This window comes from Aedes aegypti, chromosome 1, assembly GCF_002204515.2.
Source record: "Aedes aegypti strain LVP_AGWG chromosome 1, AaegL5.0 Primary Assembly, whole genome shotgun sequence".
NCBI lineage: Eukaryota > Metazoa > Arthropoda > Insecta > Diptera > Culicidae > Aedes > Aedes aegypti.
This window is the reverse complement of record NC_035107.1, coordinates 285,022,912-285,044,200: the sequence shown is the minus strand read 5'-3', so window position 1 is coordinate 285,044,200 and position 21,289 is coordinate 285,022,912. Positions and strand designations below refer to the sequence as shown.

The window sequence follows — 21,289 nt, the reverse complement described above, 5'->3', positions numbered from 1 at the left end:
GGACGACTTTTAGTTAATTTAATTACGAAAATTTTTGCTTAAGGATGATTAAGGGGCCTATTTTGTAAATCGAGCAGATTCATGTGACTCGTCTGAAGTCATTGTCGATCAAAGCAAGCATGCATATTTCAGATGTCACCCGTCGACTCCCATAGTAATCCAGTCACATAGAGTGACAACTGTCGAAAAACTCGAGTGACAGAGCTGAGTCGAGCGAATTTTTCGATCGATAGTGACTCCAGTCGAGTCATTTTGATCGACTCAACTTATAAAATAGACCCCTAAAATCTGAAATGGCCGTTTTTTTTAAATCGACTTTAAAGTTTTTAATCATTTTTTTCTGAAACTTCATGAAATTTCACGACAGTCTCCCATACAACACTTTTTTGTAGGTTTTACCGTTTTCAAGTTATACGGGTTTATAAAAAAAGTAAAAAAAAAACTTTGACCCTTTCCAAATGTTAGTCTAGATCGATTTTGAAAAAGGAAAATATGCAAAGTATCTTAGTTTCACATACTTTTAACATCCAGAAAGTTTCATTGAATTCTGAAGGGGTGCTGCCAATCGCGTGTCGAGTTGGCGTGAAATCCGTCATTTATTACGTAACGCTAAAATTGGAAATTTTTGATTAATTAAATTATTTTATACAAAATGAAGAAAAAAAATGAACAAATGATTGATGCATCTTTTGATTTAAATGGAGAAATTTGTTGGAAAATGGTCCAGGAGGTCCAAAATATATAGAGGTCTTAAATATATCGGTTACCCTATATTATTTTTCACAGGCTTATATTACACATACTATGCTTCGTGTGCTTTATGAATTTACTCTGCTTAATATATTTACTAGTAAGAGTGTATGTTACTGCAAAAATACGTAAATGTGGTTTGCCAATCTCCATTAGAAAAAAAATAATACCTTAATAAACCTTTTAAACCTTGGTATTCAACACGCCATAAGATACTTGTTTTAATTATGAATCGTGGTTTACGGCCAACCAGCCGAGTGGAAGTTTAACAACTACCGAAAAGCTAAACATTACATATAATTTGCAATTGGATTAGATGGACAAATTGATGTGAAGATTTGCGAAAAAGTTACACGTCTTCTCAGTGAGAATCGAACTCACGACTCCCCGATCTCTAGTTGGGGCGCGTTAACCACTACGCCATGAGAGGACTCATGAACGCAGAAGTTAACCTGAATTCGATTTCAGCTCAATAATCACGTGGTCCTCTTTCGCGAAGTGCACCTCTTTCGGAAGAATTAGATGCCCATCCAAACACAACGCTTTCTATATATATCCAATGCCTAGCCCGAGAGCGCATTGTTTTTTAGGTATAGGAATAGCACACTACACTATAAGATGTTATTCAATCTCAGTTTCAAATTTTATTTCTTATTTTTTCTTTTCAATGTAGTTAGTGTAACGGCTATGTGACTCATTTTTATTTTATTTTTTGTTTCAAGGAAAAGACGACAAAGAATTTTTATTTGTGGATCTAATCATAATATTGCTATATTACATATGAAATATGAAAATAGCTAAAACTTTACGTTAGAAAAATAAAATAATAATGAAAACATTTAAAAAAATCCAACAACCTCTATATATGCATACACCATTAGATATTATATCCTAATTAGTAGGGAGCTGCCTAATTTTCAAAAGCTCTCAAAACCCATAAATCGTGTGCTCTTCTTCATTCAAATCATGTAAAAAGATAATCCTCAAAGTTTAATCCTAAAAAAATGAGGTGGCTAAAACGGCTTGAAGATGAGTTTTCAAGTTATAAAATAAGACCTTTAATGAAGTCTTCAGAACCTTGTTAGTTTCTAACCAATTATGAAACTTTTAGCATCTACCTCTTCAAAATCAAATTATTAAATTGAAAAAAACATGTGGAACATCTTATTTGTCTTAAATTAATACTACTCTTAGTTAAAAGTAGTTCTCTCAAAAATTTTCTTGTTTTTACTAAAAAATCTTTTTTGTTCGATCAAAAAATCATAAATACTAAACCGTTTCCAATTTTTTGTAGGGGACGGACCTGGTGTAGTGGTTAGAACACACGCCTCTTACGCCGAGGATCGAATCCCATCCCCAAGATAGTCACTAAAAATTTTAGTGACGACTTCTTTCGGAAGGGAAGTAAAGCCGTTGGTCCCGAGATGAACTAGCCCAGGGCTAAAAATCTCGTTAATAAAGATATAAAAAAAAATTGTAGATGCTTTTTAGCTAATTTAGTTGTTTTTACAATGCACACATTTTATTAACAAAATTTACTCAATTATTCTACAATAACTATCCATATACTCGATTTTCTAATAAAAAATCGAATAGCTCTGGATATTATAACTTTTTTCACCAGAAATTGCATTTCTACTATTTCATTGAAGTTTATTAACAATCTTTGTTCGCGCTGCATACTGACAGCTCGAAAATTTTCAGTGTACCCGATTGCTGCGATTGATTTGGCAACGCTTCAAAGACGAGCTTTAGACGAGAGGAGTTAGCGCGCCCAATGCGCGCAGCAGAGCTTTTTCATAAGTTTATCGGCGTCCGTCGCGAGCGGTTACAAATTTGCTTTTTTCCTTTTAATAATATTAGTTCATTAAAAACCATGTGAAATAAGTGCAATATATTAATACCAAATTTAAGGAAGTGATTTTCAATTATGTGACTGAATTCCTCCGAAATTCCCGTGAAATCGTCGTCGTGGCATTGCGTTACAGTCCGCTAATCGTACATGAAATGGTCCTACCGAACCGGATGTTCGATGGATGTTAAGTGAAGTGGAATTTCGGAAGAATTGAACCCTGAATACAAACGGCCGATAAAGTGGAAAAAATGTGGTCCGGCCGAATGTGAAAATGTGATCTGGCCGAATGCGAAAATTGGTGATCGGCCACCGAAAACTAAAAAGTGAAAAAAGGACGCCATCTTGGCCCCGCAATCAAGTGTTGGATGAGCGTAAAAGACGCCATCTTGAAAAGCGAAAAAGTGAAGTGGTTGTGAAGTGAATTTGGACCAGGAGAACACCTTTCCGCCCCAAGCACCGTGATTATAGACTTGGCTGTTTTCCGTGCTTGGTTCGGGCATAAGGCTCGAAATGTTCCGGTGATTCTCTGGCCATGCCGAAGAAGAAAGTTTTGCAAACTACAGCAGCTAACCAGCAAACTCCTAGCGTGAAGAAGGATAAGAAGCAAACCAACTTGGAGGAAACGATGGCGCAGGCAGAGCAGCTTAGCGTTCTCGTTCACCGTCGTGGTTTGGCAAAAGGTAAGCTCACAAGACTATTCAATTACTTATTCCCTGATGAAGAAGAAGCGCCCCAGTTAAGTGAGGCACAGGTTCGCCACTATGTTAAGAAAGTGGAAGCAGTGCAAAGGGAGTACACCGAGGTCCATGAGCGAATCCTCGCGTTGGTCCCTGAAGATAACAGAGAGGACCATGATTCGCACTATGTGCAGTTTGATGATCTCCAGGATGTAATATCCGTCAACCTCGAAGAGCAGTTGGCTAAAGTTTCATTGAACCCTGCCACGTCAAGAGCTACTTTTGCCAATACCCAAGCTCAAGCCCCCATTCTTGTTCATCAGCCTCTCAAGATCCCAATCCCCACTTTTGACGGCCGCTATGAAAGCTGGATAATGTTCATGTAATGTAATGTTCAAGGACCTTGTGGATAATACTCCCGATCCCCCAGCTGTAAAGCTATACCATCTTGATAAAGCCTTAACGGGGAGCGCATCTGGTATAATCGATGCCAAGACCATAAGTGAGGGAAACTACATTCATGCTTGGGAAATTCTTGAGGAAAGGTATGAGAACAAACGCCATTCCATCGATAAGCACATCCATGGTTTGTTGCATCTCAAAAAGATGTCCAAGGGAACCTACGACGAGTTGAGGAATTTGTTGGATGAATGCTCGAAGCACGTCGAAAGTTTGAAGTTCTTGGAACAGGAGTTCCTAGGAGTTTCGGAGCTGATTTTGGTGCATGTCCTGGCAGGGGCATTGGATAAGGAGGTTCGTCGACGATGGGAACATACAGTTAAGCACGGTGAGCTGCCCACGTACAATGAAATGCTGGAGTTCTTGAAGGAGGAGTGCTTCACTATGGAGAGGTGTGATGGTCCTGGGACGAAGTCTGCATCAAGTCAAGCAAAACCTTCCGCTGCTGCCACCAAGTTTAGCCAGAAGTCGTTTGCAGCAGTCACGACAGCTTCGGATCCAAAATGTGATTTTTGTGGAAAGGGTCACCTCAACTTCGCGTGTCCTGAGTTCAAGGCGCTTTCCGTTCAGCAGCGATTGGTCAAGGTCAAGGAGTGCAATGCGTGCTTCAATTGTTTAAAGCGCGGACATCGTGGTAGCAGTTGCCCGTCTGAAAAGACTTGTGGCCGATGCAAGCGCCGTCACCATAGTTTGCTGCACGCAGAGGAAAAACCGAAGCCAAGTGTCGTTGAAGATCCGCAATCGAAGCCGTCTGCCCTCCAATCGCCGAAGAATGAAGAACCACCAGCAACTCCGACAGAAGAAGCGACATCCGCTAGCTGCTGCAATGAAAGGGTGCCATCTCACCAAGTGTTTCTGCTCACAGCGGTGGTGGATATTATCGACAAAAACCAAAAAACCCACCCCTGTCGAGTTTTATTAGACAGTGCCTCGCAAGTCAATCTTATCTCTAAGCAAATGGTTGAGTCCCTTGGATTGAACACGAGCCCGTCTAACGTCGTCGTGGCTGGAGTTAATGACACCAAGAGCCACGCATCAAGCAGCAGTTTGGTTCACATCCGGTCAAGGTATTCAGGATTCAGCGCCAACGTGAAGTGCTTGGTGGCTGATAAAGTCACATCGGATTTGCCTTCTTCAACGGTTAGTGTACGGGAATGGGATATTCCAGCTGGTGTCCATCTTGCTGACCCGAAGTTCTACCAATCTGGAAAAGTGGATTTGTTATTGGGCAACCAGTTATTCTTGAAGCTACTGATGCCAGGAGAGGTGCAATTAGCTGATAACCTTCCGTGTCTGCGCGAGACCCAACTGGGCTGGGTCGTAGGTGGTGTTTGCGGCGACGCAATGTATGGTTCCGTGGTTCATTCGCATTCACTCACACTGGAGGAGTTGAATCGCACCGTACAAAAGTTTTGGGAAGTTGAGGATGTTTCAAGCGTCAATGTGCCCACGGAGGCTGATGAATGCGAGCTGCATTTCCAAGCGACCCATCGCCGTGATGTAACGGGACGATATGTTGTTCAGTTACCCTTGAAGGAGAACGTTTCCGAATTGAGTGATTCCAGGACGATGGCCCTCAAGCGGTTCTATATACTGGAAAGAAGGTTCGCTCAAGATCCAGATTTGAAACAACAGTATTCGGAGTTTTTGACTGAGTACGAGCGTCTTGGGCACTGCGAAGAAGTTAAGGAAAGTGAAGATCCTGAAGGTGTTAAGTGGTACCTACCACACCACGCCGTCTTGCGTCCGTCGAATACTACCACAAAATGCCGAGTGGTATTTGATGCATCGGCGAAGGTGAAGGGACTATCATTAAATGATGTGATGATGATCGGATCGTTAAATCAGTGTGCTCTGGACGAGATTGCCCTTCGTTTCAGAATTCCTTGCTATGTCCTGACGACGGACGTGGCAAAAAATGTACCGTCAGGTACTAGTTGACAAGAACCATCGCCGCCTGCAAAGAATATTCTTCCGGTTGGATCCGTCGAGTCCACTCAGAGTATTAGAATTGAAGACTGTGACATACGGTACGGCTTCGGCGCCTTTCTTGGCAACGAGGGCGTTATTGCAGTTGGCAAATGAAGATGGGCATAAGTTTCCACTGGCAGCAGAAATCGTCAAAACCTGCTTCTATGTGGATAATGCACTTTTTGGATTCGATGATATTGGTAAAGCGCTTGAAGCCCAGTCACAACTGATTCAACTCTTGGAAGGAGGGGGATTCTATTTGCACAAATGGGCCTCAAACTGTTCGGAGCTGATGGCTTCCATACCGGAGGCACAACGTGAGGAGTTGGTCAGCATAGCAGATATGGGAGTGAACGACGTGATCAAAACCCTTGGTCTTCTGTGGAATCCGTCTACCGATGAATTAGTCTTCGTTGCGAAGCCGTCTCCTGTCGGCGATAACCCGACGAAGCGTCAAGTGCTGTCGTTGGTGGCAAGTATGTTCGATCCGCTGGGATTGGCTGCGCCAGTGATTGTCGTCGGGAAGATGCTGATGAAGAATACATGGAGTGAGAAAATTGACTGGGATGAACAATTAACTGAAGAATTGAAAAAGTGTTGGAACTACTTCCTAAAGTGCTTAAGTGATGTGAAGAAGATCAAGATTCCTCGTCAAGTGGTGGCACCTGGAGCTACCGCTTTCGAAATACATGGGTTCGGAGATGCTTCTCTGGAAGCGTATGGAGCCTGCGTATATATTAGATCCATCGTTCCGGGAAGCCTACCAGTGGTAAAGATTTTGACTGCAAAGTCGAAGATAGTGCCGAAATCAGTGCTAACAATTCCGCGTAAGGAGCTTCTGGCAGCGTTACTGCTCCATCGACTAGTGATAAAAGTGATAGCCACATTAAAGATGTCATTCCGGCAAGTGGTCCTATGGTCAGACAACCAAATTGTGCTTGCGTGGCTAAAGAAGAAACCGGAACAGTTGGACGTTTTTGTAAGAAATAGAGTGTGTGAGATTACCTCTAACGATAAAAACTTTGAGTGGCGATATGTGAACACCGCAGACAATCCGGCCGATATAGTGTCCCGCGGATGTTCCGCTGAAGAATTGACTGTTAGTGATCTTTGGTGGAACGGTCCTACGTTTTTACGAGCCGAAAACTACCAAATGGACAATCCGGCACCGTTGCTGGATGACGAAGTTCCTGAGCTCAAGGCTACCGTCGTCACAAGCATGATGGTGGAGCTTGAAATGCCGCCTGTCTTCGAGAAGTACGAGAGTTTTCGGAAGCTGCAGCGAGTAGTGGCCTATGTGCTGCGCTTCTACGGGAACTGCAAGAAGAAGAAGGAGAATCGTGAAGTATCAACTTTCCCTACTATACCCGAGATGCAAGCAGCTTTGAAGGTAATAGTACGTGTCGTGCAGCGTCACGAATTTGCTGAAGAAATCTTCAAGTTGAAGTCAGGTGAGTCCCCTAAGAAGCTTAAAAATTTGAATCCATATTTCGATGACGACGTCCTGCGTGTGGGTGGCCGCCTGCGCCACTCAAATCTATCGTACACGAGCAAACATCCATGGATTCTCCCCAACCGAAATGTGGTGGTGGATAGTCTTATCAGGTGCGTCCACGGCGAAAATCTGCACATCGGCCCAGCAGCATTGCTAGCCACCTTGCGAAGACAATTTTGGATCCTGCACGGTCACTCAGCGGTGCGCAAGATTACACGAAGTTGTGTTCGCTGCTTCAAGGTAAATCCCAGGACAGCTGATCAGTTCATGGGGGATCTTCCATCAAGTCGCTGTGATCGAGCTCCAGCATTCCAAAGGGTAGGATTGGATTTCGCCGGTCCTTTCCTTATCAAGCAAACTGGTAGGAAGGCAGCGCCGGTGAAGGGATACGTTTGTATTTTCATCTGCATGGTGACGAAGGGGATCCACCTTGAGGCGGTTGAAAATTTGACGTCGGACGCTTTCATCGGTGCCTTGCAAAGATTCGTGTCCCGTCGTGGTGTCCCGGAAGAGCTGTTCTCTGACAACGGGACCAATTTTGTGGGCGCCAAAAAGGAGTTGCACGAGCTGTTCAACCTGTTTAAGGAGCAAGCAACTGAAAGAAAAATTTTTGAGTTCTGCCAACCACGAGAGATTCGTTGGAAAATGATTCCGCCAGGCTCCCCCCACATGGGTGGGTTATGGGAGGCCGGTGTAAAGAGCACAAAATCTGTACTGAAGAAAACCTGCAATACCGCTTCATTGACAATGATGGAGTTTTCGACGCTTCTGTGTCAAATTGAGGCCCTCCTGAATTCGCGGCCGCTTTATGCTCACTCGGAAGATGCGTTGGATCCAGAACCGCTAACTCCAGGGCATTTTATGGTGGATCGACCGTTGACAGCCATACCGGAACCAACGTATGAGGAGATACCAGTCAACAGGTTGTCCCGGTGGCAATATGTCCAGCTTCTTCGAGGTAATTTTTGGAATCGTTGGTATCGAGAGTACCTGGTGGAGCTTCAGGTACGTAGTAAGTGGACCAAGAAGACTGCCAACATACACCCTGGAATGGTGGTGATGATAAAGGAGGATAACTTACCACCGCAAGTTTGGAAGTTTGGAGTCGTCGATAAGGTTTTCCCCGGAGCAGATGGATTCACCCGCGTCGTCGATCTTCGGACTCGATCTGGGATACAAAGGCGGCCAATACACAAGCTCGCCCCGCTTCCAATCCTGGATAATTCTTCTGCTTGATTGAGTTACTGCCGGGGGGAGGATGTTCGCGCTGCATACTGACAGCTCGAAAATTTTCAGTGTACCCGATTGCTGCGATTGATTTGGCAACGCTTCAAAGACGAGCTTTAGACGAGAGGAGTTAGCGCGCCCAATGCGCGCAGCAGAGCTTTTTCATAAGTTTATCGGCGTCCGTCGCGAGCGGTTACAAATTTGCTTTTTTCCTTTTAATAATATTAGTTCATTAAAAACCATGTGAAATAAGTGCAATATATTAATACCAAATTTAAGGAAGTGATTTTCAATTATGTGACTGAATTCCTCCGAAATTCCCGTGAAATCGTCGTCGTGGCATTGCGTTACAGTCCGCTAATCGTACAATCTTGTTATAACTACGAGTTGAAAAATAAACATATTTTTTAGTGAACGCAAAAATTTAATTGTTACAAAATTCATGTAAAAATTGCTACTAAGACCTTTATACAAATTTTAGAGGCGAAAAAGACCAGTTTCAGATTTATGTACTTTTCTATAAAAAAAATATGTTTTATGCAGTTTTTATTAAATAACTTATTCAACGCATGTTTATAATTAAATGCGTTCTAGCACAGTTGAAAAACTACTTGAGTAACTAAATAAGCATGCTAGGAAATTTGGGATCAGTTGAGTATTCATGAAGTAATGGTCAAAAAAAGATTTTTTTTAGTAAAACGAAGGAAAATTAGGAGAAAACTACTTTCAACTAAGACTTGGTTTAAGACATTTTTGATGTTCCACATGCTTTTCAAAAAATAATTTCGAAGAGAATGATTCTCAAAGCTACGAAACTGGTAAGAACACAACAAAGCTATGAGCGCTTCACTGGAGATCATATTCTTTAACTTGAAAATTCACCTTCAAGTCGCTTGCGCTGCTTTCAAATCTTAATATTTTTGACTCGAACTTTGTGGTTTCTCTTCCTATGTGATTTTTATTTATGTGCGCACCCTAATCATGCAGTATTGTCCAGTAGTCCAAGTATTGAAAATATGGTTTAAACCAATATTGTTCAAATTACAATAGGGTAACGACTGTTTACATCGTTTTGAAACGCTAACATTGGCGCCAGCGGCAACAAGTATAGACAACAACCTTTCGAACATGTAGTTTCACTCACTGGCCGCCAAGCGGCGACACTGATGTTTGTATTCCATTTACTGATCGCGCTACGCTCGTTTCTCAAATTTCTTAAACTTCCAACATAATCGCATGGAAGATTGGTAGTCGAGAGCTGTCAAAACGTATGGAAAGTAATGAAAAACGTAAATTTATTGCAATAAGGAAACTGGATCAAAAAAGTAGTGATAGAAATCAAGCGTAATGTGAATACATAACTTTTTGGATTTTGTACATCTTTCGTAATGCTTTCTGTGCTTCAGGATTTCGTTTTTACTATTACTGAAAAAGAGCTATCTATTGCCTTTTATTAATTACGAGGGTTGTGGAGGAAGCGGGATTTGTGTTTCTTAAGCATCATATAAATTATTTTTTCATTATAATAAAAAAATCTTACTATAGAGGGAGGGTTTCTGAAAAACTTTCAGAAATGTTTTTCGTAAATAATGGATGTCCTCTTATCAGTGTTTGTAGAATATGCATTAGATGGTAATTCAGGTACTCTTACCTCTTACCTTACCTTTTTATACCTTATTCAGGAGGTAAGTAATGAAAATTATCTGGTATGGAATACCTTAGTTTGGTATTCTGCAGCAATTTTCTTGTGCTCGGGAAGATAATGTTTCGAATAAAATGTTTTATAAATACAAAAGTGCTATTATTTTTCATATTGAAGTCCTTGAATCATACTCCATCTTTGTTTTAATAATTTCCTATTGTTGATGTAATATAATTTATTATTTATTTTTACTAGCAACATCAATATCGAAATTTTAACGGAACACAAGCCTCGGCAAGCCTCGTAGTATAAATTTACGACTCGTGCTGTAAAAATCATCATTCTGCAACTTCTTTCGTAAACTACTATTAAACCGTGTTCTACTGCACATAAAGAATGCGAAAAACGCATCAAAATACCAGATTCGTTGTCAGTGCGTTGTCTGTTACCTTAAGTTAACGAGTTCGTATGAATCAATCTGGCTTCGTTGTCTGCCGATCAACAGCTTTTCATCGATTATCAACAAACCCAGTCAGTTTGGTTGCTTCGCGGATGATTTGTACATTATGTGTGTAATGTATTCTTATTTTACTTTAGAATTTATTGTTTTGTATAATCTACAATGAAAAGTTCATTACAATTCGCTGTGCGTTTCATTTTAATGTTTAGCTGTCGGTATTCTTTCTTGAGTTAGCGTCACTCTCAATCATTTGTTAATGCTATTAAGAGTTACACATTTTTGGAAGTTTTGGTGACATATTAACTGTTTTGCAGTAAAGAAACTGAAAAAGCGCTTAAAATGTTTCAGAATCTACTCATTAACATTACTAAACAGCACAAATGTTCAGTTGTTAATCATAATGCCATCTTGAACTTCCTCTACAGTACATACCAGAAAACAAATTAACCTCAATCCGTCTTGTTGTTTCGCTTCTCTTCCTTCCAGATCCTGCCGGCCGGGGCACGCTAATGTTTGGTGATAAATGCGAAAGCACCACTGACTGTGGCTTTGCCGGGTCCGTTTGCGATTCCGGCACGCGCACATGCCAGTGTACTTCCGATTTACCAGCAACGAACCACCTCGACAAGTGCGGCAAAAGTAAGTACCAACACTTAATCTACTAAACCTACATGCGTCTGATGTTCTGGAGCGTTGCACTCTCGTCTAGTCGTTTTGCACTGGTTTAAAAAAAATCCCCTAATAAACGCACTCGATTAAATACAAACGAAATTTCTCTAATCAGATCTTGTACATAATTGTCTTGTTTAAAAACGTTGATTAGTACGTGAATAGTTCCTTCTGAAACAATTAAAATACCAAATAGCATAGTAAGATTAGATATTTTTTCGATTGGTACTATAAAACTAGTTTTGGCCAAAATTTATTTCATTTTTCGATCATAGTCGCCGCTGCTAGGAGAGGTTATGTGCCACGAAATTCCAGACCAAATGCAAACTCCCATAACGCAACCAGAACGACAGCTTGGCGGTGATGGCGACGAAGATGGGACTTTAGTTTTGCATTAGAGGGTTAATGGTCCGTGGCGCTCTGCAGACAGACGACGATGACGCATTGAATCGTGGATGGTTAGCAAAAGGGTGAGCTGCTTATGCGACGCTGATTTGGCATAAATTGGACGGACTGAGAAAAATCTGTAGAGATTTTGAAGACATGACATGGCAATTCAGTTTGTTAATCCTTAATATCTAGTTTAGTCAAACATCATGCGACTTGAGGAGAGAGTTTGTTTCATTTTGGTTTACTTCGATTGTTTTACTCTCATGTAGATGGTACTACAGTATAGGTTAATATAGTGCCATCTACATGTGAGATGAATGTGTCTTCATTCAGTGATAGGAACTGGTTTTACGTGAGTATCATTCTTGTGGTTACCTTTGGAAAACCTCTCAAATGCTTTTAAATTTCTGCTTAAATCCTTAATCCTCATCATCTTCAATGTGGGCATCATAATTTTCGTTTTCCAGCTACAAATGACCGGAATGGATCCTGTAGTTGACTGACACTGATCACATGTTTTGCATTTTGCTCAAAAATTTGCCGTCGTTGACCGCAGAAAACAGCTGATCCACGATGTTGGGTTCGTCAACTCTGCACCACCCACCAGCATGGCGTTTAATGTTACCCAGAAGAGCATTTCGCGGTACCACAAGTTGTAAAGTCGCTCTCGTGCGGTTTCTGTGCTGAGCTGATATCATCATCATCATCATCGTCGTCATTGTACGTTGTGTTTTGCGGGCAGTCATTGTCCTACAACGATGTGAAACATGGGCGTAGCCCCTTTACGTATTCGAACCCTCTGAGCAGAAACTCAAATAAAAGAATCAAAAAAGTCGATTCAAGTATTGTATTAAGTATTGGACAGTTTGAGAAAAGTCTGGAGATTTGAGCGGCAGCGGCCTGAAATCAACCAAAGAATATCTTAAGTAGAAATTCATACAGCGTTCCTTTCTGTAATAACTTCAATCATTCTGTAGTCATTCTACAAAGACTTCTTCGAAGATTCCTTTATGGATTTGTTAGGATTTCATCTCGAGATTTCTGATCTTTTTGCTTTTAAATTATTGGCATGACAGCCACAGGCATGTTAATCCTGGAAAATTGTAAGGTATACTTGGTGTTGGCAACACGGATCAGCGCGTTCAGCACCGCCCTCATAGAGATACCACAGGGAAGCAGACCGAGTGACATACGAATGATGTTGCTCTGACAGGGAGCTTAGGTAGGACAGCTGTCATTAAAAAAGTAAGAAGTCATGCTTGCATGATAGCTGGTAGAGTGCATCAATCAAACACTACTTAAACTACTTACGAAAATCTATAATTTGTTATTCTAAATTAATCCTAACTTTGTTAAATTACATGAATTCCTAAACATAAATTGGAACAAACCCTACTGTTACAAACGACGGACAAACTAAAGTTGAGGACAAATCAATCTTAAAGATTGTTGTTACGTGAGCGGACCAGTTTCGGACGTCTTCAGAGCATACTCAACCTAAAACTACGAGTGTGACTAGTTCGACTGTGGTGAGTACTACAAGTGCAGAAGTCATTGCAGGAAAAATCGGCGAACCAATCACACAAAATTGTGTCCAACCATCTCACGTTTTCCCCTCTACGCTAGGGCAGTTAGGGTACTCTCAAATATCTAGGAACGAAGCTAACATGCCTCCTGATTCCGGTAACTATTTCTTAAGTAGGAACCAGCCCGTAGATTTGAATCCCATAGTGTCACAAAATGCTCCCTTTCCCGTTAATCATATGCAATCCGAACCAATGTCGTCAGGGGGGGAATCTCGACCGCCACTTCGTCCTCCTGTAGTGAGTGTGTCGAGTTATCAAACACCCATACCAGCTGTACAAAATCCGCAGTTGCAGTATGGGGGCTTCCAATCACCGTACGGTCCGAATGCGCAGCAGCTGGCGGCCCGCCATGTGGTTCCCAAAGACCTTCCGTGCTTTTCTGGGGACCCTACGGAATGGCCGTTGTTCTGGAGCAGCTACCAGACGTCCACGCAGATTTGTGGGTACAACGATTCGGAGAACTTGATGCGATTGCAACGATGCTTGAAAGGGGATGCGAGGAAAGCAGTGAGCAGTTTTCTCCTTCATCCGGCGAACGTTCCTGAGATAATCAACACGTTGCGGATTCTATATGGACGCCCAGAAGCAGTCATCAGTTCTCTGCTGGCTGAAGTGCGCGCAACTCCGACACCGCGACCAGAAAAACTGGGAACGATCATCAGTTTCGGCTTAGCTGTTCGGAATTTCTGTACGCATCTAGTTTCGACTGGACAACAGGTGCATCTGGCTAACCCGATCTTGATCGAAGAGCTAGTTGAAAAACTGCCGGCCAATATCAAGCTAGATTGGGCGATACATAAACAGCGAGTGCAGAACGTAGATTTGAGGACCTTTGCGGACTACATGAACGTGATCGTGACAGCAGCTAGTAGTGTAACACCAACTATCGTCAAACACGAGAAGCCGAAAGGGAAAGTCGAAATACACACGGTGAATACCAAGCACGAGAAACCAGAACCATCCAGCCAAACGAGGACAGAGCGTCCTTGTATGGTTTGTCAGAAACCCGGACACAAACCAAAGGATTGCAGTAACTTCAAATCGAAGACCTTGGAAGAAAAGTGGAAGGTGGCCCAAGAAGTGAGCCTATGTAGACGCTGCTTGTATCCGCATGGTAAATGGCCGTGCAAAGCCTCGAACTGCGGAGTAAATGGCTGCCAACAACGACATCATCGGTTGCTTCACCCAGGAGATCCAAGAGAAACAAGACCAGAAGGATCGTCTCAGGTTTCCGGCGTAATCTCCGTTCATCGGCAGCAACAGGAAATCTTATTTCGTATAATTCCGGTTATCCTTCACGCCAACGGTCGATCGGTGCAAACCTTTGCATTTTTGGATAGTGGTTCCGATACCACTTTGTTGGAGCGATCTTTGGCAGAACAGTTGGGTGTGCAGGGTCCAACATCTCCGCTTTGTATGAAATGGACCAATGGAGTTGAGCGAGTGGAAGAGGAATCCCAGAAAATTCAGCTTGATATTTCTGGATTAAGTACGGATAGGAAGTTTACTATACGCTAGAGCTTCCGCGACAGTCTGTGAATTTCGAGGAGTTGAGGTGCAAATATCCGCATCTGAGGGGTCTTCCAGTGCAAAGCTACAACGACGCAGTTCCAGGTATCCTGATAGGCTTGGACAACACTAGATTGAAGACTACGTTGAAATTGCGGGAAGGCCGAGAACACGAGCCGATTGTAGCCAAAACTAGACTGGGCTGGGTTCTTTACGGCCGATCTGGTAACGAAGTCGGAAGCTCGTCACCGCGGGTTCTGCATATTTGCACCAAATCGCGCGACGACGAATTGCACGGACTGGTGAAAAGTTTTTTCTCCATGGAAAGTGTCGGCATTTCGGTAACTCAGGTGAAGGAATCAGCAGATGACAAGCGGGCTCAAGAGATTCTCCAAACAACCACCAACAGGACTGATACCGGCAGATTCGAAACCGGTCTCTTGTGGAGATTTGACAACGTTGAGTTTCCCAATAGCAGGCCTATGGCTGAGCGGAGACTAAAATGCTTGGAACGTCGTCTTCTTAAATCACCAGCATTATATGCCAACGTTAGGCAGCAAATCGCAAGCTATGTATCTAAGGGATACGCACACAAAGCCACTCCTCGAGAATTGGAGACGATGGATGCGAAACGTACGTGGTTTTTACCCTTGGGTGTCGTGGTGAACCCAAAAAAGCCCGAGAAAGTCAGGGTCGTTTGGGATGCCGCCGCATCGGTGGAAGGCGTATCGTTAAACTCCGTTCTCCTAAAAGGACCTGATCTGCTAACCTCTCTGCAAGCCGTCTTGTGCCGTTACCGACAGAAAGCAATCGCCATCAGTGGCGATATAATGGAAATGTTCCATCAAGTGCTTATCAGAGTGCAAGATCGAACAGCTCAGTGGTTCATGTGGCGAGAAAATCCATCCGATCCTATTCAAGTATATGTCATGGACGTTGCAACATTTGGGTCGACGTGTTCGCCAAGTTCAACCCAATATGTGAAAAACCTGAATGCGGAGGAGTATGCGGTGGAGTTCCCGAGGGCGTCCGAGGCGATAAAGGAAAATCACTATGTGGACGACTATCTGGACAGTGTCGATACGGTCGAGGAAGCGGTACAGTTAGCATTGGACGTCAAGGAAGTCCACGAGAAGGCAGGATTCCTTATTAGGCACTGGATGTCTAACTCCCCAGAGGTGCTGACACGCATTGGAGAACAGCTTAGCTTAGCTTAGCTTAGACTGACTACACATATCAATGGTTGCTATTCCGTGATTGACCGAAGTCAGTGAAAATGCACAAAGAATCAACTAGAAGTTCGGCTGGGATTGGCCATAATCTTCTTCAGTGTGCATAATTCAGTGCCTCTATTTATACAGGGTCAATAACGGCGCCGGCCACGTCCTTGCAGTCAGGTGGGATTGGGGGAAGGAATGTTAGTGTGTAACCTTTGCTTTTTGGAGACCGTGTTTGCCTCTGCATCTCCACAAAGGCTACTGGGAGGGATGTTTGTTAATGGGGAGGATCGTTGGGTCATAGGATTCACTTTGATAAGCGATTAGACCATGATAAACAATGATTTGTGAGATATATACATACTTATACGTAAATATAATATTTTCATTTGATATGAACAATTTCTATGTAGAGGAAAATAATGCCGACACTTGAGGTGACGAACCATTCAAAGTTTGTTGAACAAATACCTAAATGTAACATTCCTACAGCTGTCAGGACGAAAGCATGTGTTATTATATTTTACTCATTTGAAAAGAAACAAAAAACTCGATTGGTTGGGACATCATAGAACACTCTTATTATTATGCCGACACTTACAGTGGCGAACCATCCAAAGTTTGTTGAATAAAGTGAACCTTTCGCAAGTCTACACTTGTAGTGTCGAACCATTCAAAGTTTTTTTTAATTACAAAAATAAAGGTATATAAAAGGTGTTCTGAAAAAAAAAATGTTAAACATAAATAAATCATGAATCAGAGTTTGTGTCGACACTCACAGTGACGAACCATCCATAGTTTGTTGATAAATCATATATTTTATAGATTAGAAATAGTAGCATGAAACGAGCTCACCAATTGATCCGTTATCCTTGACTGAGCAGCCACAATCCACTTTCGGCTTCATTCGTTTGCTCGGCTATAAAAAAGCACTCAGGAAAAAAAAAATAAGCGCGCGACCCAAAAAGAATAAAAAAAAAACTGTTCGGGCTTTCTTGACGCACTGCCCAGGAGCAAGCGTCAAGGTCGAAGGATCAAACAGAACTAACCGATCGCGGCACTTTTTCAGTTACTCCAACCGAACTCACCGATCACGCCACTTTTTCACTTACGAGACCGACGCGCGACATGTTTGATCCTGCCCTCGTCGCTTGCCCCGGGAAAAGCAAGTGTCAAGGTCGAAAGATCAAACAGAACTCGGTGCTGACACGCATTGGAGAACAAAACACGAAGTCAGTGAAGAGTTTTACAATGGATAAGGGCAGCAACCTGGAACGAGTCTTAGGGATGGTGTGGCGACCACAAGAGGATGTCTTCGTATTTTCGATGGCTTTCCGAGAAGATCTACAACGTCTACTGGATGATTCCGTCGTGCCAACCAAGCGTCAACTACTGAGCCTCGTCATGAGCGTTTTCGATCCATTAGGTATGGTCGCTCCTTTCGTGGTACATGGCAAGACGATCGTTCAGGAAGTGTGGAGATCCGGAATAAGCTGGGACGAGCCACTACCAGCGGATATCGTACACCGATGGGAGCAATATGCCAAATTGCTCGGAACGATGCATACTGTGAAGATACCTAGATGCTATTTTCCCGGATACAAACCTGAAGCGTATGATTCGCTTGAACTACACGTTTTTGTGGATGCTAGCAGCTCAGCATATGCCGCCGTAGCTTATTTCCGGATTGTGGACTGTGGAAAAGTACGCTGTAGCCTGGTATCTGCCAGAACCAAAGTAGCGCCGATCAAATTGCTGTCAGTTCCACGGTTGGAGCTGCAAGCCGCTGTGATCGGAGCACACCTCGCAAAGTCTGTCATTTCAAAGCACTCTTTGAAGATCAAGCGCAAAACTTTGTGGAGTGATTCCTCAACAGTGCTGAACTGGCTACGATCTGATCCACGGAAATTCAAGCAGTTTGTAGCGTTTCGGATAACAGAGATCCTGGAGGAAACAGAAGTCACCGAATGGAGGAAAGTCCCATCGAAGATGAACGTAGCTGATGAAGCCACCAAGTGGGGACATGGGCCATGCTTCGATGAACAGAGCAGGTGGTACAAGGGCCCAGCATTCCTATATGAGCCGGAGGTTGATTGGCCAGAGGAAGTGATCGAACCAATTACAGCGGAAGAATTACGAGTGGTTCATATGCACCAGCAACTTCCGACGGAACCGATCATCGAGTTTGAACGTTTTTCAAAGTGGGAGAGGCTAACCCGCTCAGTGGCATTTGTTCTGCGCTTTGGTTGCAAGAGGATGCGACGAAACGGATCGAAGGACGGAAAAGCAATCCTAGGCAGCGCGGAATGGAAACGAGCTGAGTCGGCTGTGTTCAAGTTGATTCAAGCGAACGAGTATACAGAGGAATGTAGTATTCTTCAAAGAAACCTTACGTTGCAGCCAGATAAACGTGAAAGAATCCAGAAGAGCAGCCGAGTGTTCAAATTATCCCCGTTTTTGGACCTTGCCGGAGTGATGAGGATGGGATCCCGCATCGCAAATGCGGAATGTGTTTCGGACGAGAGCAAATTTCCCGTCATCCTGCCTAAAGATCACTATGTCACGAAACTAGTGATCGACTGGTATCACAGGAAGTATCGACACGCCAACAATGAAACGGTGGTGAACGAGATTCGCCAGAAGTTCCACGTTTCTGACTTGAGGACATCCGTTAAGAAAGTGGCAAACGGCTGTAACAAATGCAAGCCACAGGTTCCTCCAATGGCTCCTTTGCCCTCTGCTCGTCTCACGCCGTATGTCCGGGCCTTCACCTTTACGGGGCTGGACTACTTTGGCCCGATTAATGTTCGCTTTGGACGAGGTAGCGTTAAACGATGGGTAGCACTCTTTACCTGTCTGGGGACCCGAGCTGTGCATTTATAAATTGCTTATAGCCTATCATCTGAATCGTGCAAAATGGCAATACGCAGGTTCATCGCCCGCCGAGGTGCGCCGCAGGAAATATACTCGGATCAAGGTACCAACTTCCAGGGGGCTAGCGCAGAATTGAGACAACAGATCGAAGCGGTAAACCGAGGTCTAGCGGAGACGTTTACGAACGTCGAAACCCAATGGAAACACAACCCTCCGTACGCCCCCCATATGGGAGGTGTGTGGGAACGGCTAGTACGTTCAGTCAAGTCAGGTTTAGCGTACATGGAGATGCCGAGGATCCCGGAAGAGGAGACGTTCATAACGGCCCTTGCGGAGGTTGAATCTACGGTGAACTCGCGACCTCTAACTTACCTTCCGCTGGAAAGTGAGGAATCTACTGCCCTAACGCCGAACCACTTCCTATTGCTGAGTTCCAGCGGAGTCGTCCAACCATCTGTCCGGCCAACTGAGGAGGGTGCGGCGTTACGGTCGAACTGGAAACTTGCTCAGGCTATGTTGGACCGATTCTGGATGCGATGGATCCGAGAATATCTTCCGGTTATCGCTCGACAGCCGAAGTGGTTTGGAGAGGTTAAGGCGATCAACGTCGGTGATCTGGTCATCGTCGTAAACGAAGGAGTGAGAAACAGCTGGATCAGAGGAAGAATCATCCGGGTGTATCCTGGACGTGATGGACGAGTTCGCAGCGCGGATGTCCAGACTTCTTTTGGTATCATGCGACGACCGGCGACTAAGCTCGCTGTCCTAGATGTAGCCAGGGAAGCTGGTACAGCTTAAGGACACTTGAAGCAGTACGGGCGGGGGCGTGTTGGCAACACGGATCAGCGCGTTCAGCACCGCCCTCATAGAGATACCACAGGGAAGCAGACCGAGTGACATACGAATGATGTTGCTCTGACAGGGAGCTTAGGTAGGACAGCTGTCATTAAAAAAGTAAGAAGTCATGCTTGCATGATAGCTGGTAGAGTGCATCAATCAAACACTACTTAAACTACTTACGAAAATCTATAATTTGTTATTCTAAATTAATCCTAACTTTGTTAAATTACATGAATTCCTAAACATAAATTGGAACAAACCCTACTGTTACAAACGACGGACAAACTAAAGTTGAGGACAAATCAATCTTAAAGATTGTTGTTACGTGAGCGGACCAGTTTCGGACGTCTTCAGAGCATACTCAACCTAAAACTACGAGTTTGCTCTGAAGACGTCCGAAACTGGTCCGCTCACGTAACAACACTTGGCAAACTAAAACGGTTACGGTAAGATAAAATGGCATCGATCAAATTTTAATATCATGAAAAATTCAACCACCGACAATCTGAACAAACTGTAGAAAAACCTTCTACAGTTTATTGGAAATTACGTTACTAACATATCATAAAAAAAGTATGAGCATAAGTGGCATTAAACCTCAATATAAACGCTTATTGAGTAAGCTAATAAGCGATAACTAAAATACATTCGAGCACCACAGTCACCACGTATCGTATAAGAATGTGCATCCAAAATCACATATTCGTACGTCCGAAATCAAAATCGCATATTATGCCAGATTAAGCGTTATCAATGTCAACACGAGTTGTAAATAAATCCCCAATACGATTTTACCGGGATTCCCGGGACAAGACCCTCTAGTCTACGCCAGTTCATGCGGGAAAGTTGAAGGGGTGGGGTAATTTTTATGGCAGAGAGGCTTGCTGGTTTGGTTAGTAGACTGCCTATGTTTCACGCGTAAGGAGAGGCATGCTAACGGGGAGGGAAACGGTTTATTTCTGTCCGTCTTGGGTTCAAGCAAATGCTATGAACTGTTATAGATCAACTGTGATATTTTAAAAGTGGTAGAAAGAAGCAAGTGAGAGATACGAGCATGAGGATGAGCATGATTGACCGCCCGCAGTTGCTATTCCGTTATTGCAAGAACAGCTGTACTTACACAGGGAACTAACAGATGCTACTCAGGATCAGTAACATCTTCATTGTGTAAGTACTGGTGCTCTCATTATTATAGCAAATAATACCGGCGCCGGCTGCGTCCGAATGCAGGTCAATTTGGGAATGGGAGGGACATGTTGACGTGTTACTTGCTTTATGGAAGCCGAGGAGTCCTCTGCACTTCCACAAGAAAACACTGGGAGTTTGGATATGGGAAAGGATTCGTTTTGGTAAACGATAAAGATATATTTTAAAATGAATACGTGAACATATACACGAATGATCGATACCAATAGTGCGATTAATATGCGAACCGGACAGGATCTGAATTCCGTCGCTCACCCACAAAGGAGCATGCAACAGATTCAACGGATCAAACACTACTGACGCGTCAATTCTTTTTTTTTTTTTCACCCGCACACTTTGTTTCGTTTTTTTCTTCCGAAAAACACGAACCGGACACAATTGATCCGGATCCCATCACTCGCCCTCAAAGGAGCATGCAACAAATTCAACGGATTAAACACTACTGACGCGTCGATTCTTTTT

The 21,289-nt window shown here is 43.3% G+C and overlaps 1 protein-coding gene across 3 annotated transcripts in view; it reads left to right on the top strand.

The window, feature by feature from the left end:
* Positions 1–21,289, top strand: part of LOC5575947 — a 547,305-nt gene that overhangs the window by 167,880 nt on the left and 358,136 nt on the right. For all 3 annotated transcript variants that reach the window (XM_021838036.1, XM_021838035.1, XM_021838034.1), the window contains exon 5: positions 11,023–11,175. In XM_021838036.1, the coding sequence (XP_021693728.1) occupies positions 11,023–11,175 (153 nt within the window). The remainder of the gene's footprint in view (positions 1–11,022; positions 11,176–21,289) is intronic.